A 19438-nucleotide genomic window follows, 5' to 3' on the forward strand; every position below is an offset into this window, starting at 1 on the left:
AGCACTATAGCAATCTCAAGCGGAGTAAGTTGGCTTTCTTGCTAAGCATGTTATGAGAAGAGCATTCAGAAATTCTGCCTCTAATATTAAGAAACATATACAGTAAAGGTAAGAAAAGGACTCAATACTTTTATACAAGCGACTGTTTACCCTGAAGCAGTTTTTGGGACTGGGTAAGAAAAGGACTCAATACTTTTATACAAGCGACTGTTTACCCTGTAGCAGTTTTTTGGGGACTGGTACTTTTACTCTACTTAGTCCTTGGTGGTCTAGTGGTTAGGATGCGGTGCTCTCAACACTGCGGCCCGGGTTCGATCACCGGTCAGGGAACCAACCCCAGCCACTTTCAGTGCCGGTCCCAAGCCGGATAAATGGGGAGGGTTGCGTTAGGAAGGGCATCCAGCATAAAAACGTGCCAAATCAAACGTGCGGATGGTCCGCTGTGGCGACCCCTAATGGGAGAAGCCGAAAGAAAGAAAGTTTACTTTTACTCTATTTAGTCACAGTCATATTTTCTGGCATATAACACTTGTTTTTGTTGACTATGATTTTTTAGTAATCTGTGCTGTAGATGTTACATGAAAGAGTCTGACAACAAAACTCCATAGCTACTTCTCATCAGGAGATCAAGGACTACAAGATAATTGGCCATGTTCTGTGAGTAGAAGGGATATTCGTCTCTCCTCTGTCAATCTGAATGACACTAATTAATCATGGGCGTTTCCGACCTCATATATAAGGAAAAAAGCAGTCTGCATTTTCTCCTAATGTCAGATTGCCCTGTATCCCAGCTGGTTGAAAGATACCATGGCAGAGATACACATGCATCAGAGAAAGCATGTGCTAGCTTTCACCTTCACCTGCTGTTGTGCACTGTGATCGCTGTGATCATCCAACTAAAAAATATATTAGTGCAAAATAAAAAGGTGACTAGAATAAAAGTCGTTATTACCAACATGATAAGATTGCGAAATAGCACAAGAACACAAAGACTACTCTAAAAATCTTGACCATTCATTTACTTATTGCAGAAGTACACAAATTATAATTGTAAAATAAATCCCACAGACCGAATCAGCCCACCCCACCCAAAAAAAACAAAACAAAACAAAACAAACAAAAAAAAACTTAAATACTTTACAGCTATTATTAAAGTTAAACAGTAAATGTTTTGGCAATAGTGTATATAAAATCCAATCAAAAGATTCCTCACTCTTCTCCAGCCTTATTTTAAACCATGAACTTATTTAACTTTAAACCATGAAATGATTTGGACTTTAAAAAAGTGCTTGAAGGGGGTTTTAGTATTGGGTATTAAAATTGGAGAAATAAATGCCATTTTTATTTAAATTACTCACCAAATGATGCATACAGTAAAAAGCCTTCTACTCAAGACAGTTTTGAGAAATATGAGCTGAATCTGTGCTGAACCGATAGCAAATCTGCACAGTATGTGCACATAAAAACTTAAATTTTACAGATGAAAACCCACAAAGCAAAGGAGAATAATTGCTACACACTTACCAGCAGTGTTTAGGTCAAATTAGCCTGCTAATTCTGGCAACATCATCATTATGTGATTTGAGTGTTAATGTTCATATTTGACTAATCAGCTCTTACCATCTGGAAGTGCACATCACTCAGTTGAGGTTTCTGTGAAACAGAAACATCACATCTAAAAGGTATCTAGCAGAGACGGTGTCACCTTTGATCATGTTTTCTTATTTTGGCTATTTTAAAAAGACTTTCAAACACAATAAGAGCCAATTTTGTCTCAGCCTTGCTCAAAAGATCAAGGTAATATAGTTAGTAATGGATACTCCGCCTCAACCAACATGAATCTGCCTTAATGGGTTAGCTTTTATGCCACAAAAAAGTCTGTTTGTCACACAAAGCTTGAAAACCTAGGAGTTAACCATAAGAAAACTTGGCATACGTAACGTTTCAGTATTCATGGCTCATGGAGTAGAGGCAATAAAGTTAGCTATGAAAAATTTTTACAGTCTGACATAAAAAAGGAAACGGGGTATACCAGTTAGAGTCGTAAAGAAAAGAAACGATATGTTCAACAGCTGTGAAAAAAATTGCCTTTACTTTTGTTGCCTTCAGATGATAAGTGTTTAATATCCTCAACAGTAATGAAAACTTAAAAAAAACCTTTAACAAGTAAAAACCAAATTAAAAAGATGTTTTGGCAGAAGCATACGTTAGTCTTTTACACTCATTGTTGATATCTTTAATACAGCATACAGTACAGTGTTTGACCAAAAGTTTTGGGACACCAGACTGTAACACTGTAACATGTACATGTACAGTGTATGTGTGATCATTGAAATGGTCATTTATTGTCAGGAATCCACCAGCCACACCCTCGCCAAACCCTCCAATCACTCCAAGCAGCTCACCTACTTACTAATCATCCACACCTGGTCCAAATCAGTCACCACACTATAATACCCCCGTTTATCCACAAGCTCATTGTCCGTTCTACAGTTTAGGCTTATGGACATTCCGGACTACCTAAGCCACTAGGTTTGGTTTCTCTTAGCGTGCAAGATTCTGTGTGTTATTTGCTCTCACTCTGCCACAGTTTTCACCTGGTTTAGTTTACCCTAGTTTGGTGCTATTTTTCGTGCTTTCTGCCTTGCCCTTTTTGCTTCTCATTAAAAGGCCTTCGTTGAATTCACTTCGGTTTCCAGTACGTTCTTTGCGCCTGACATTTATACACCTAAACAATAATTGTATTAATGTGTCCATCATAAACTATCATTGCTTTAGTATCAAATTATTTACAAGAACTTGCATGGTGAATACTGTAATAATAATTATCAACTATATAATAATAATAATAATAATAATAATAATAATAATAATAATAATAATAATAATAATAATAATTATTATTATTATTATTATTATTATTATTATTATTATTATAATTATAATAATGTATTTTTTGTCTTATTCTAACTTTAAAATAGAGGATAGACTGATAATGGAGTGACTGTTTATGTCTGTTTTATGCCAACTGAAGAACATTTTCATGGTTGTATTAGTTATAAATGAAATAGCACTGGTGTTAATGGAAAGTATAATAGCTTATTTGGGTCAGTAAATTATAGATAATTCTGCAAAATAAATGTAAATATTAGAGGTTCAAAATGTATAATGCATCATTTATTAATAAAACAATAACACGTAGTTATTGGATTGTCAGCATAATCTATTGTTTAATTTCTTATAGTACTATAGTAGCTAATAAAACAGTATTAAGTATTAATAAAAACAGAACATCAAATCAAATCACTATAATTACTGCAAATACAGTACTTTATGCTACTATACTGTATAGCCCATAACTGTTGCATTTTAGTGATTTATGAGACATTTTATATACAGCAGCTGTTTATTATCCTAGGATTTAAACACAATTTAACAGCTTAAGATAGCACAGTTTCTGTCCTAGGATATCTAATAAAAATACAAATATTAAAAATTAACAACCAACAAAGACTGTAGGGAACAAATGTGAGCTTTGGCTAAATGGAATAAAACCTTGAGGACTGGGATGCGATTATTTATGAAAGGAGTCCCAGGTGTCAGCATTTTATAGTTTTGCTGTAAGAGAGGAGGCTTTGCAAAAAAAAATACAAATAAAATTCTAGCAAGAAAATAACTGTTTACAGCTGCTTAAATGTAAGTATTCCAAATCACTGACTTGTAGATCACAGCATAAAGTGTAATGTATATGTAAAGTTAAAAAATGTCCTCTGTCATTGAAAACTTGTCTTTATTGGCTAAACAAAACTGCTACTGGAAAATAAGTAATTGTAACTACTTTGGTGGCCAACAGAATATAGCTATACATGTAACAGTGGTAGGCTTAAGGTATTTAGTTCAATTATTTAAATTAATGTATAAACCATTTTTATTTTTTTTATTTTGCCATAACATTAAACAGTAAAGGCATGACATGATCATTTTTTAACAAAGCCACACCTTATTACAATTCAAAACAGGTGTAATGTAAAGGTTATAATCATTATGCTAATAATAATATGAATATAAGATAAGATATACCTTTATTCATCCCACAGCGGGGAAAGTTCTGGGTTTTTTGCATATCCCAGCTGCCCCTTAGCTGGGGTCAGAGCACAGGGTCAGCCATGGTATGGCGCCCCTGGAACAGATAGGGTTAAATGCCTTGCACAAGGGCTTGGCAGTGCTGGGGGTGGACCCCTGACCCTATGATCAGTAACCCAGAGCCTTAACCACTCGACCACCACTGCCCTATAGCAGTAGCTATTATTGTTGTTGTTGTTGTTGTAGTAGTAGTAGTAGTTACCTTTTACCTTCAAGTTTAATGGGTAAAGTACAATAAATATTACAAGGAAAATAAAATATTGTAATAGATACTACTGCTACTAGAAGAATGCATTTTTAAATTTGAGTTTATATAATATGCAATGCATAATTGACTGCATGTGAAATATTTACAGCAAGGAAGAGTGAAATAACACTAAATATTTCATCTCAATCTTGAATGTAATTATTATTGGCTGTGATGTGATTCCTCAGATACTAGAGAACGCAGCATGAAAAATTCAGGAAAAACTATTTATTTTTTACTTTCGTTGAGGTTACAGGTTATTGATCAAACATTGTAACATTTATAATTCACTTCAACCCTTTGTTCAAGACATATAATAGACAAATAATAGAATCAGATATAAGCCCTTTTCTCTGCGTCTAATAAAAATGCAATTAATAATCACAAATTCCATACAACTTTAAGCTGTTTGAGAGCCAAAAAAAAAAAAAATCACAATTGAATAAACATACACACATTCACTTACTCGCACACACACACACACACACACACACACACACACACACACACACACACACACACACACACACACAAACACTTCAGCAGTGTGCTGATGTGTGCATCCGTGACAGTTTGGAGTTCACTGAGGCAAAATATCCATAGGCCAATCGATAGAGCTGAAGCTTCTGGAACCTAATCTGACCCTCGAGCTTTACTCCAGGGGCGATGCTGAGTCAGTCGTGCCTCAGCAAAGCAAATCTTGGGCACTTGTGCAGCTCGCAGGCCCCCGTTAAAGAGCACAGAAATACACTCCAGGTGAGTATCTTTGTTCTGTGAGTCACCACGGGGCCAAAAAATACAATTAGCAAAGGGGGCAGCTGAACAGAGGGTAAAAGTGCAAGGCTCAAACATGCTCTGGGGGTCAATCTGAGTTCCCAGGTGGGGAACACCACACACATTTCCAAAAAGGAATAATGTCACACAAAGGTTCAGCATCTCAACAAATATGAGTTATGAGCCTTCTGTATATAGAACAATCGTCTTTCAGAATTTTGCCATTAGACAACACTGTAGTATGTGTAAGGAGCAAAACACAATGGGCAATGATATAGGAAAATAGTCAGCACTCATCGGGGGTGTTTAAACATGCCTATAAATTCAATTTATACAATAAATCAATACAAATGGATCTTTTACCGATTAAAAAAAAGTGGTCAAGTGCCAATATGAGCACTAAATTTGTTATAATGAAATCTCCGTCTGTCTGTCTCTCAATCATGGCTGATGTGTAGTATAGCATTTCTTAACTACCATTTTCGCTATGGCACAGCCATGTTAGATGAACAATGATTGAAAACCAGTGGCAGTTTATTTAGATTATTTGTTGTCCAGTGGCAGACTGCTGGATAGAGAGAAAAAAAAAAAAAGAGAAATGCCTATCTCTGTACTTTCCCTCATAAGAAACTTTCCAGGACTCTATCTAAAATGGTGTAGAGCAGCAGACAGTCTTGCTCTTGCTTACAGGTGGCTCCACTGATAATTTAACTGTCTCTGGCCTGAATGATGCTGGTAGAAGGGGTAAATCACAAGTATGTCTACTCTTCTGTATTAAAGCAACAACTACGACCATCACAATCATCACAGCCAAATTGACACATCAAAGGAATCATACTTAGCTAAAAAGAGAACTTGGAAAAAATATATATATTTGATTGGGGGGAAAAAGTTGAGAATAAATTATATATTGTAATAACGAGAAAATAAATATATATACAAGATAAATGTCGTGTCAGGGTAGCAGGTAAAACACTTACATGCGGCATTGCTAGATTGTATCTATTGTGCGTTGACGACAGTCACAGAAGGCCTTTGGGAGACTAAAGACATACAGCACAGATCCAGAAGCTGGTTCACGGCTATAAATCAGATCCTGCTGCGCTGAGGTAGGCTTGATTAGTTTTATCTGAATAGCAAATAAGCCAGGTTTGCTCACAATAAAGCTCCTTATCAAAAGGTGATTGTTATTATCCTTGAGGCAAAATGCTTCAGTGCTGATCGTTTAAACTAAATTCTAAAATAACAGTTCAATAAAGGGATTAAAAAGGAACATGTGGACAAGACTCCAGCTGCTAATCAAGAACATGAGTTTTTACCATTAAAATGTCAAATCGGAATATTGCTTAAATTTTATGGACGCCTTTCAACATTTCCTTTTTAAACAGCATGAACTTTGAATGTCTTATTTTATTGAAAGAAATAGGATCAGATTATAAGATGGCAATAAACAGATTGATCAGTTATTAAAATCAATGCTTTGTTCCTACATTTAATTTTTGGAGTTTGTTCAAAAGTAAATATAACAAGCTGAATTTCTGAAAAGGCATTGAGTATCAGACTTGCAGTAATAATGTACTGTAAGTGTGCAGATTTAACATCACCCATCATTCCTGCCACTTTGTCAAAAAGCTAAGCTCAGTTTTTAAACACAGTTTTTTTGTAGCACAACTGATTTAGAGAATGCTAAGACTTCACTCTTGACAGTTGCATCTGCTCCAAGTGACTTACTGTATAATGGTATTTTACACCCAGTTTTGCAGGGCAGAAAAACTCACATTTAAAGCTATTATCTGCAATTCGCCCAATGTTCAGTGTACTGAACAGAATATGTACCCAAGCACACTTTCTATTTCTTTACAGACATTACATTTGTTTTATTATCCTCAGAAGAGATGCCATGTGATTATAGATTGTGGTTGTGCTAAAGGTGATTAAACTGATTATCACCATCTATGGATACCCAGTCGTCTAGCCATCACAATTGGGTCCATGACAAACTCAAATTCTTTCGCTTGCCTATTTTTCCTGCTTTTAACAAATAATCTTTGAGTACAAAAGGTTTACTTGCTGCCTAATAAATACCAATATCAGTGTTATTCACTTTAGAATAACTTCCATATTTCTGGGGAGATGCTCCACAAGATTTTGGAGCGTGGTTATGGAGATTTCTGCTCATTTAGCCACAAAGGCTCAAGTACATACAAGTAAAGTTCTAAGTAACATGTGCAGTACTGATGAAGGGTGAGGAGGCCTGGGGTGCAGTCAGCATTCCATATGACCCCAAAGGTCCAAATCTTCATGACTCTGGCTTTGTGTACAAGGACATTATCATGCTGGAACAGGTTTGAATTTCATAGTTCCTAAATGTGTGCCTCCCCTTTGTGATAACTGTTTGGGGAAACACTCTATACTTTTGTCCATATAGTGCAATTAGCAAAATCTTTCCATGACATTGGTTCTTTAAAAGCAGTAATTGTTATGCAAAATGTGGAAACGTAAAAAGTTGTGAATGAGGGTTTTTATTAGCGTTACCATGTTCTGATTATCTGCCCGTACCTGCCCTTCTGGACAATTTTCCAGAAAATTCCATTGGACAAGCATATTTTGTTTGTTGCTGACTGGTGTTTAAATTACGCATTTAGTCTACAATGGCAGTTTTACCGTAATACATAATGTGGACAATGTGGGTGCAAATGGCTTAGTACAGCTGGCCCATGCAGTGTAAGCCAAAGTGCTTTATTCAACTACATTGAGGGAAAGTACACTGTGCACCACATGGCTGCTCAGAAGAAGCTTGCCATCTCTGGTGTATTTTTTTTTTCTTTTGCCTCTGCAGCAATGCAGTTGTCTTGATTAATTGAAATACTTAATTTATCATTAAGCTTGACTAATTTAATTAATCAATCAGGCCTGTAGTCATTCTGTAATGTCACTGGTAATCGATTATTCACCATGGTAACTGGAGTAAAAATGACATTTAGAGTATTTACATCTGTTTTTCTCTCCCTGTGAAAGAATTTCCATAATATTCAACTTGTGACTGTGATATTTATTTAGAGTACAGACATGTGGATGGAGCTAATAGGGGGTTTAAAGTTAAACTCAGCAGATGCCTTTGCATTGTAAATTCATGAGTCAGCACTTAAAGTTTTTGAGTTAGAGGCCTTGTTGAAGACTAATCAATAAGTCTCAATTTAGCCAAGAGTCAGTTTAACTGAGAAGATTAGATAGTTCGATAACTTTTTCCCTGCAACAAAATAATCTAGCAGCATGCAACAATATAAATGCCAGATTCGAATGTACTAAAATGTCAAACAAAAGCGAAGACTTAAAGCTGCAAAAAATAAAAATTACCATGTTGATTTGATTTGTGCTGGTTGCATTTGGTTATGCTTCTCACTAGGGTTATAAAACTTTGGCATGCACACAGACATTTCAATATGCTACACAGGGCATGTTTATACCTAGACAGAGATTTTCTTATTTTCTGTTATGCAGATCAAATCATAATGTTATTACTCTAGACATATGTGCAAGCTTAAATAGCAAAGTCTGTGTTTTCAGTCTAAGGAGCTTCTCCTGGGACTAGCAGAGCAACTGCAATTTGTTGGGGTTTGTGACTAATAGAACTTGCTAGCAGTCTGGCTAAAAGTGATCAGTTATTTTAATGAACACTGACTGAGGAGACTAACAAAGCCACTCTCCTATTATAGATAGAGGAAGAACCAACCCTCTTTGATGGAAAGAATTAAACAGCAAACGCTTTACCTGTCTAGTTTAGTACTCCCTTAAACATTCAGTATGATTCCTTCAGGAACTGTCTGATCAGAGTTGCATAGATGCCATTTAAGAATTCTCAGAGGACAGTTTTAAGAGCTTTTTGCTGCTGTTTATTCCACTTAACCTTTTATCGAAACAAAGTCATATAAAAAATATAAAAACATCCTTTGCAACTACTGAGCAATCCACACTATACATTTTACTTCAAGTTGTACAGCCATATAATAAACAGCAACTCCCAAATGTTTTTCTGATCTCATGCCACTGTGTTCATAAATTTCACAGGGTTATTTTTAGTCATTTTCAGAGAGTATACCCAACTTATTGTTTCCTTCACAATTCAGACTCTTTTATAAAACACAGTCAGCGTTAGCCTGTGTCACATGTTTGTTTAGCATGTTTGTTTCAATGTGAGCTGATAGTATGCTGTAGTAGGAGTATTTGTAGTCGTTGTAGTAATAGTAAATTTAAAAGATTCCTTAAACATTATATCGAGCAACTCTTTTTTTCTCTCATAGCGAGCAAGTTTACTAAAATAAATGTTCCTTTGCTCACCATAACCTAAGCATTTTGTCAAACACGTTAACTTGATTAAGGAGAGGCACAATTCTAATAATCGAATATTCCACAGACAATTTACAAAATTTTTTCTCACATACAAATGTTTTGTTCTCCAGTAAATGGTGATGGTGGTAAATATAAAACACCAGATAGTCTGTTTGTATGTTTGTACTGGTTGTAATAATACATTGTACATATGTCGTAGATATACTACTGTGTATGTTCTTTTTGTGTGTTGCAAAACAGACAGTGGAGGTTTCATAATGCCAGGACAAATTTGAAACCACTGGGTCATGGTTTGACATGCTATCTGTCATTAAACCTGGCAGTCACACTGTGACTCTGGGAGAGTTAATGGGCTGCCAGTCACACTGGGAGAATAGAATAGACAAAGACAGAAATACCTGTAGCCACTGAGACTGATCACTATGTCCAGCCGTCCAGGCATTGACCTTTCCCTGCTTGTCCAGACGGGCTTTGCTGGGCTCCCAGGTAAACATGTCCATGTTGAGGGTTCGGAAAGTGCTGGATGCTGTGATCTGGTAGTCCTGTACGTGGCCAGACTTCAGCCCCAGTGGCTCTGAGCATCCTGCAGTAAATAATAGCTTATTAGGCAGAGGTTAGAATAATGTGACAGACAGAGTTTAAAAGTGATGCATGCTGAAGATTTAACAAAACAACACGGTGCTAAGCAATGTAGTTTAGAGGTTTATGGATGCAGTGGGTTAACAGTAAATAAACACATTTTGCCACAGAATTAACATTTAAAATTAAATTAAATCTTTAAAAAAGTTAAATTCATAAGATTTTTCAGTGTTTTAGAAAATGGGGATGTAGCATTAGATCATTAATGCACAACTCATAGGAGACAGTTGACAAGAAGAAGAAACTTTGCAAAGGACCAGACTGAGAGAAGGAACCCATCATTTTGTGGGTGACACCAGGTTTTGGGACTATAAATCATAAAAGTATACAGATAGGGAAAAGTAAAGACAAGAGTGTGCTGAAAGGATGTTCAGAATCAGCATATTGACAGCACAGGACAGTCTTAATTATTATAGCAGCATTGGAACAAATATACAGTGTCCATGTGAGAGTATCCTCTGAAGACTAACCTGTAAGTTCACAGCCAAGGAGCTCCATACGCAAAGTGCAGTGTCTCCTGCAGACTTGTGGGTAAATCCTCACATACTGAGCCTCTATAGGAGGAGTGAACGAGTTGGCTGAGGGAGTGTTGTTATCGATGTTACCCCGGAATATCTGTATATACACAGCCAGGCAGAGATACAGTATCAGGGTTACCATGAATTATCAAATCAATTAAACTAGAGGGCCATAAAAAATGGTAATATAAACAAGCATGCCATTTGAAACTCTCGAAACAATGCTTCACTGTCACACAGCCAATAAACAACTTCATCATAGCCAAATGACAAACATAAAAAAGGAAGATCCTTGAAATAAGCAGACAATGATGCAGCAAAAATTTCCATCCAAAGTCATTAGAGGAGATCATAAAAAAATAAAAGGATAAAATAAAACAAGAGTGGGAATTGAGGCAGGTAATAGAAAATGTAGGGAGGGGCGCCGTCAAAAATGATGGAGCATTGCGCATCCTTGGTGGCCCTAGTGGCTCGCGTTCATGCCCGAAACAGTATAAAAAAATCCAATCTGAAGAGCTGTTAAAGTGTGTGGAGTGTGAGGCACGCTGAGCCGGCGGCTAATTAAAAAAACACATCTCACCATATCCTCGTCTGTGCCCTTGACTTTGTACGTCCTCCATGTCTTTCCATCGTCGCTGGAGGCCACTTTATATGACTTGACGTACTCAGGGCTCCCAATCCGCTTGGCCCCCTGGGTTATCAGGCCTGTGACCCGCATCCTTCTCTGCAGGTTTATCTGGAGAAAGAGAGAGAGAGAGAGAGAGAGAGAGAGAGAGAGAGAGAGAGAGAGAGAGAGAGAGAGAGAGAGAGAGAGAGAGACATGAGTAACATAGAGGTAATCAGTTAAGGCTAGAGGGAAGAGTGGAGGGGTCTTGGGGGGATACCTCCATCTTGTTTGCATGCAGAACCTGTCCCACAGTGTGTATTTAATGCACTAAATATTCAGACCTATATTTGTATTCGGATTTAAATCTGAAGTGAGTGTGCCCCAAACTGAATACAATTATGATCTATTGCACAATGTATATGAAAAATCTGCAAAATGTAGCCGGCATGGGATGTCAATTCTGTTCAGGGCAACAAGTACATACATATTCATATTCAAAACAATTCATCTATCAATTTGTATGTATGCATCTCTGTGTGTGTGTGTGTGTGTGTGTGTGTGTGTGTGTGTGTGTGTGTGTGTGTGTGTGTGTGAGTGTGTGTGTGTGTGTGTGTGTGTGTGTGTGTGTGTGTGTGTGCATGTGTTAATTTGCATATGGCATTGTGTCAATCCAAAATGAATTAACACATACACTCTTATCGGAGGCACACAGCAGACGAGTAAGTAATGGGGCTTTAATAACAACTCCCACACTGCTTGATGTCACATCTCATCTGTCTTACTCATAGAGTGCACCTAGAGACCCCAAGTCTGTATTGAGGCAGTTAGTCTACCTCCAAACAGTAAGTGAGAGCACTCAGCCAGAGCTAGTGATGTTCTGCCTAAGGTGAAGCTGTCTTTGAGATGTCTAGGGCTTATCTGAGTGCATGGAAGGGATTAGGGGAGGGGGAGACAAAGATGACGCCTGGTCCTTCCATAAAACGAGGACAAAGTGATAGTTATGATTCATGCCGTAAAGTGATTTGTTACTGCTGGGTTGGGGAGACGTGAGAGTAAGTGTGCGAGAATGCTACAGTCAGCTGCTCCTGATGACAGCTAATTCACCATCTTACAGCGAATGAGTACCAGCTCTGGGGATTTTCATTGTCCACACAAATCACCGGCTAGATGCGCTCTTTCTTTTACCCGGAGATGAATCAGAGATTGTAAACTGCACAGAGAGCTGATGTGAAACATCCAGGCTCTGTGACGAATATATAACAGAGTATATTCCTATCTGGTACTAAAAGAGATTATTTAGTCATTTCGTTGACTTGTGGAGCCTTTTTTTTTTTTTTTTTTTTTTTTTATCAAACTACAGATACACTGAGCAGGTCAAACATTTTTTGTGGTAAATCACAGGACACACTGGATTACAGTGGACTATATGATCTGCTATAAATGAAATAGTAATAATCTTAAAGACAGGCTCGTGCAGAAAATGTTCCTAGCCGAAGTACTACGCTGCTAAATATTCCGCAAATGATCTATGGAAATATTTTTCATGTTTCAGCAGGTTTGAATAAAAGAATATTATCAGATTAATAAAGTTCTATAATTTCTTGATGTAGCCAAAAGTAAAATAATCTGATGAACATCTAATGATCTTGATGATCCGATGCTGTAACACTGTTAGTGTGGCAGTCTTGTGGAAACGGAAATGAACCTGATTTCACCGCACTCTTATCCATCTACATTTTCTTTGTCATTGACTGCTTAGAATCCAAAACAGCGATAGCCAATTATCAGGCCGTGACTAAAAAGCCACAGCATTGGTAATTGGAGTGATGCATCAAGCCTGTAATGACCACAGATGTTGGAGTCCTCCTTTCACCTAGTGATACATCTGGCACCCGCACACAGAGCATCGGAAGCATCTGGTGGCATGATATTTGTCAGTTTTGCAGAAATTGTTTGGGCCACAGATGACGGACACGAAATAGCTGTGTGTCCCAGAAGCCGTCCATCAAGCTGACACGATTCGCGTGAGAGTCATTTAGCAGTCATGATCTCAATTCTCCAGCCAGTGGACAAAATTGGAAAAAGGACATAAAACGTACACATGATCTGGCTACACTCATACCTTTGGCAGCTTCTGCATAAATGGACTCACAGATTCATAAAATAACTTGATAAAAAAAAAAAATAAATAATAAAATATATCTGCTTCACCCATGGAAAATGCAGAGATAGAAATACATAATAATAATAATCACAATGATAATTATCATCATCATAATTGTTTAACCTAATTACAATTATGAGGTAGAAATACATTGCTGATTTAAATGTTATGTTGTTTTAATGATTTAAATTATTTCCCTTACACTGTTCAGTTCTTAAATTTGATTGGTCTGAAGGTTGTGATTACCATTTTTAAGAGTGCATTTTTTTTCAATTCCACAAGAAATCTATATCGAAATGTAATTGTTGAAGTTTTTTCATAGAACTTCCAGTGTTGTTTAACTTCTCAATGTAGTAGAGTCTTGGGATGGGAATGATGGGATAAAGAATGATTGCAAATTGTTGTCTTGGCAAATTGGTGTGGTATAAGAGGGTGTGGTATAAGAGGAATAAACCTGTCAGGGCATTTTTGTTTCATAACTTTAACTATAATGTTTACTATAACTATTACATGTTTGCATTTTCTTTGGAAGATCTTATCTATTGAAAAAAGTATGCCTTCACACACTAGATTGTTAATTATTGTCCAATAACTGAACACCCTGGAGTGTTTAACATAAACAAAATGTAAGGGTTGAAGATATCTTGATTTTTTTCATTTAAGCATCCATAATAAAGTCAATCTGAATCTATAAATGAATCTGCCCCTTTGAAAGCTGTGCAGTGTGTGTCTGCCTTCTGCTGTGTAAATATGTTCAGGGCTGACATTAGGATAAATCATTTTGCTAACATGGATAGGTAGACTGCAGCAAGATGCATAATTAAGTTGAGTAATTGCCATATCACAAGCCTGGCCCACACTGGGTAAATTGGGTGGGATTAATCAGAATGACACAGACATGCCACAAATCAGAGCTCCTGTTGGTAAATTGGGAGGAAGTAATCAGATTGTGTTACATGGTATATTGGACAATACAATAAACAAATCTAATGAATTTAATTTATAATGCCATAAATCCTATCCTTATTAAGGGCGCAGATTAAGCTTGTGTGAGGAAACTATTGTACTTATCATGTTGCTTCACTTTTTAACCTTTTCCATACGCCTCGTTTTTCCTCTGTGCATGTATGCATGCCTACAGCAAATCAGCAAGACATCAAAAAGTCCAGTCTGCAGAATACACCACGTCCAAATGCCCAAAAGCAGCCCCCTTTCAATCATAAATTTTCTGATGTCAAATATATAATCTGGAAATTGTCCACTTCAAGGTAAACGAAATTTCCCCTGAGTGCCACAAAACTATCGCATGTCTGCGAGACATTCGAGATGTAGACAGTACGCACAAATCTCACACACACACTCCCTATTTAATCGCCAACTCACTTAAACACAAAGCACACACACATGCAGAAATCACTAGCGCTATTTATGTTGTTACTCGCATCTCTAGGAGTTGCTTTGATTTATTTTGCTCTTGAGCATCACATCAATTGAGGCAGCATTGAGTCTAAGAGGAAAAAAAAAAAAGGAAGAAAATAAATAAGATACAGTAATTTTAAAGTATTTTAACAGATCCTTGATTTTGTATGTTTGTATCTTTCCCCCTTTGCTGTGGTTGATAAATAAAAGTTTGAACACAGCAGGCATGAACCAGCACAAATGATCTGAGCTCCTCTGAGTGAGGTGCTCTCGGGCTGGCTTCAAATGAACTCTAGAGCAGTTTAGCTGCAGTGAAAAGGCAATTCAACCTTAAATTGACCCAGCTGCAGGAAGTGACCCGAACACAGCATGTATTATGAGATGCGGGATGCTAAACAGGTGCAAACTGTGCTAATAGAAATGTGAGATCTGAATAATTGAACAGCCAAAAAAAAAAAAGACAGGAAATAAAATGCTGGATGTGAGACAGTTATTTATATGGTGGGGTCAAAAAAAACCCCACACATTGACTATTTATACTATACTTTACACTTGAATAACTATTTATAACTGTTAATAGTTGTGTACCATACTCAACTGCAAATACTTTTATTTAACTTCACATTAACCTCATATTTATCTTCATTTACTAACTGCATTTGATTGACTTTGTATGGATACAATGCACGATGATGACAAATTAGTCAAAAGTAGAATCTTTATTATCTTAAATCTTAAAAAAATATAATCTTAAACAATTGCATGAGTTTCATATTATTTGCTTTAATGACTGTGCACTTGAGATAGCATGAACTCTAACATTTTGGGAAAAAACCTTATAACCCATATTAGAGTGTTGTCTGAACACGTGCTTCAATGTTGGAAATTATGCATGAGGAAAATCTGACCTTTTGTACAAAACAGTTAAAATGATTAATATCACACATTTACTTTCATTTAAATAGGAAGTTTTTAATATTATATTTTAAATAAAAAAAAAGAAGCTTTCTCCATGCTCTGGTGGATTTTCTGATTAAAAAAGCTTTGTTTACCTTTTCCCTGTTCTACTGATTGTTTCACACAGTTAATGTCTTTTTTATTGAACTATGAGTGGCCTGACAGATAAGATTCCTTTGCTCTGACCCAAATGGATTAAGAAGTGTGAATGAAAGTGCTAAGAAATCCAGACAGGAAAGCAGATACATAAAACAAGGGGATTATACTTTACCCCACAGTGAGCACAGGATTTTCCTATTTATCCTATTGTCAGACTGCAATTACCAGAGCATCCCGCCCTAAATCTGTTTACCCGTCATCCCATAATTCACATAGTGCACTGTTCCAAAGGACCGAACCCTCTCCCATACGGCATCGTTAAGGCTAGACAAACATCATCAAGTACTACCTTTTCTTTCACCTCTTACTGCGGCCCTTTGAGCAACCCCTAGCTGTGTTCACAGTCCATAAAAAATCAAAACAAGAAGTTTTTGAAAGGTTTGTGTTCGGATTACCTGTCCTTGCTACCTTTTAAACTCGTCAAAAATTCTTAAACTAGACTAGGATTTCAAATGCCATTAGAAGGTCATAACAAATCGTCTGCAATGATTATATTTAAGTCACTGACATTTAGCGCTGAGACTCATCTTGCTTTTAAAGCAGGCTTTTTTGGCGTTATTCTTTTCCCAGGCTGTCTCTTTGTCTCATTATGAAATGCCCCCAAAATGAGTACGAACAGCTAGAGTGTGTGTAATAATATGTTTTTGGCATCTAAAAAAGTGCACTATTTTAAAAATTGTTTCAGAATGACTTAACAATCTTTAGTGTTTAGAGAAAAGCTGTGAGTGGAGGCCCAGCTTTCTCTTCACTACTAAAACATTTTCTTTACCCCTTAAAATCCTGGGTTTTATACAGTTATTTAGATTAAACCTTATATTTAACTAGTATAAATATATATATAAATTCTCAAAGAATATGCATATGGGAGATTTTAAAATCACTGTTTTGCCCAACACTTTCTTTATATTGATTACTTTTAATCATAAGGTCAATCCTTTTTTACGCAGTGTCATGGAGACCAAGCACTATACAGAGACCCCTTTAATCAAGGATATTCAGATTCTGTGCATTTTACAAGGATGTGTTTAAGGAATGAAGCAGAGTTTCACAGGGCACCAAACGTTGTGGAAATGAAAGTAAATGGAGTGAGACTTCTCTCCACTGTGATTGTCTAGCATATCAATCAAATGTTCTTTGCTGCAGATAGTTTCAAAGAATACCAAATAATCCTGAGGAGAGACTGGTAGCACAACACTGATATGCATTCATATGTTGCGTTCTGCAACATCACCAACTATCAATCAAGTCATTTAGATGCACTGACATGCATGTTCATGCAGTCCAAGAACACACTGAATTTTTCTATGAAAAAAAGGATTGTAAGATTTTAGAACATGGTTAGAAACACTGTTCATTGCAAGAATGATATAAATTTTTACTCTGAGTTTGAAGCAGTGCTACATCAGTGCGTTTCTGAAAACAAAGATCTTATATAGAGCCAACCCAATTCTGCATGTTTCTAAATCCAGCATGTGTCTGAATCTTAAAGAAGAGAAAAAATGTCTGAGAAGATAAGAAAATGGGTACATAAGAATTGTCTCTGCATAAACTTACCCAAGAGTTAGAGAGATTTAGACTAGTTCCAGCCCTAATTTAAGCTGGATAAATCTAATTAGGTTGGACAAAAACAAGTTTGGTGTCCTCCTAGCAAAGTTTTTATTCAACCTAATTAAACTAGACAAATGCATCTTAAAGGTTATGTTAGATAATTATGAGTGTTGGTACACTCTTAATAAAGGTGCGAGGAAGAACCATTATTTTCTTTAAAATAATAATAAAAACATTCGGTAAATGTTTTTTTAAAAGAACCATTGAAGTACCGTTCTTTAGCACTACAAAGAACTCTACCCAAAGGCTCTTTGGAGAACCATTAATTAATTTGATTTAAATGACCCCAACTAATTCCTCCAAGAAGCAATACCTTCACAATTATCAAAATAATTAATCAGCTCACCTCTTTTACAGCAACCATGATCCACACATTGGAAACTGAACTTAATGTTAACATTTGCCATCGAATCATTTATATCTTTTGGTTAATCAAATCCCAGCCACTCCAAGCTGCCACTCCTGGGCCCATGAGCAAGGCCATGAACCCCAAAGAAACTCAACTGTATGAATGAGATAAGGGTGTCTGCTAAATTCCATAAATGTAAGTACAGTGGAACCCGGTTATGTCGATGTCCTAGGGGGGGTGCCAAAAAGCATCAAGATAACCGATGATCGAGATAAACGAAAATCAAAATGGCGGCAATAGATTACATGCTTGAAATTTCTTTATGTACATGATGTGCGTTAATAAATGAGAATGTGCATGCACGTGTTTTTGGAGGGTTTTTTACACAACAGCGTTGCCGCGATTTGTTTGATGAAGGCATTCTATAAAAAATGTACATACATGTTTTTATAACTGTCAGGAATCCACCTGCCACGCCCCCTTGGGCGCCCCCTTCAGCGTGCAGGTGCTTTCTCGGCCGCGTTCTCTGAAGCTCCCGGCTTCAATCGCGCACATATGATGCTCGTTTAGCATCATCACCAGCTCCTATTTAAACTTCCACACTCTCACTGTCCGTTATTGTTGGTATATGTTGGTTCACGGCGGTCGTTGTTATCGCTCATGCGTATCCCGGTACGTGTCTTCCCACCAGCACTCTCTCAACGGCTGCGCTTTCTTCCCAAAGCACATCGCGGACCCCAAGATAAATGGCAAATTTTTTCCCCCTTGTGCTCGAGATATCAGGGTTCGGCGACATAAAAAAGTCGACATAACCGTTTAAAAAATGCTTAAATAAAGCGGGAATTTGGCGGTTCCACTTCAAAAACGTCGACTTAATAGGGTTGTCGAGTTAACCGAGGTCGAGATAAGTGGGTTCCACTGTATTTGCAAATTTTGCACAAGAAATATTTTGCGCTTCATACATAAATTCTTAAAAACAACTGATATATGCGTTGATTAAACTGTCATACAATCAGTTTTGTTCCTTTTAGTAATAGAAAGATTACATGAATGCTTACAGGCTCTTCACAAAACATACACTTTAGAACCAGATAAGAGATTTTAATTTTAAGATTGCAAGTACGTGGTTACTTTTTTCCTACGTCATATATAAGGGATCATCATATTGGTAACAAGATTTCTATGAAGCTAAATCTGAGTAAACTTTGAACTCATTAAATCAAAGCACCGAATCCAAGCTGTAGATGCTGCAACAAGGAAATTGTGCCTTACAGAAAAATAGCTTTCTTATCATCTGTAGGCAGCTTGTAAGCGAGTGTTGTCCCCCTCTTCAAATGTAATGCTGACGCCATAAGCATTTCTAGAACAAGATCACTATAATGGATAGCAATATATATAAAAAGAAAGTTACTATTAATTGTTTTCTATTAGGATAGAGTTGTGGAAGATTTACAGCTTTAAACCTTTCAATAAAAGCCCACTCATTCTGATTCCGTGAAGACAC

General features: G+C 36.8%; 1 protein-coding gene across 3 annotated transcripts in view; it reads right to left on the reverse strand.

Moving 5' to 3' along the window:
* The window catches only part of edil3a (EGF-like repeats and discoidin I-like domains 3a), a 199865-nt gene that overhangs the window by 41178 nt on the left and 139249 nt on the right, over positions 1 to 19438 (reverse strand). For 2 of the 3 annotated variants that reach the window (XM_083527100.1, XM_083527101.1), the window contains exons 6-8: positions 11252 to 11407; positions 10624 to 10768; positions 9913 to 10097 (exon numbers count right to left, since the gene is read on the reverse strand). In XM_083527100.1, the coding sequence (XP_083383226.1) occupies positions 9913 to 10097; positions 10624 to 10768; positions 11252 to 11407 (486 nt within the window). Of the gene's footprint in view, positions 1 to 6153; positions 9498 to 9606; positions 10098 to 10623; positions 10769 to 11251; positions 11408 to 19438 lie in introns of those variants that run through there. The other variant, XR_014531114.1, reaches the window with a different exon arrangement.

This window comes from Silurus aristotelis (genome assembly GCF_946808225.1).
Source record: "Silurus aristotelis genome assembly, chromosome: 23".
Classification (NCBI taxonomy): Eukaryota; Metazoa; Chordata; class Actinopteri; order Siluriformes; family Siluridae; genus Silurus; species Silurus aristotelis.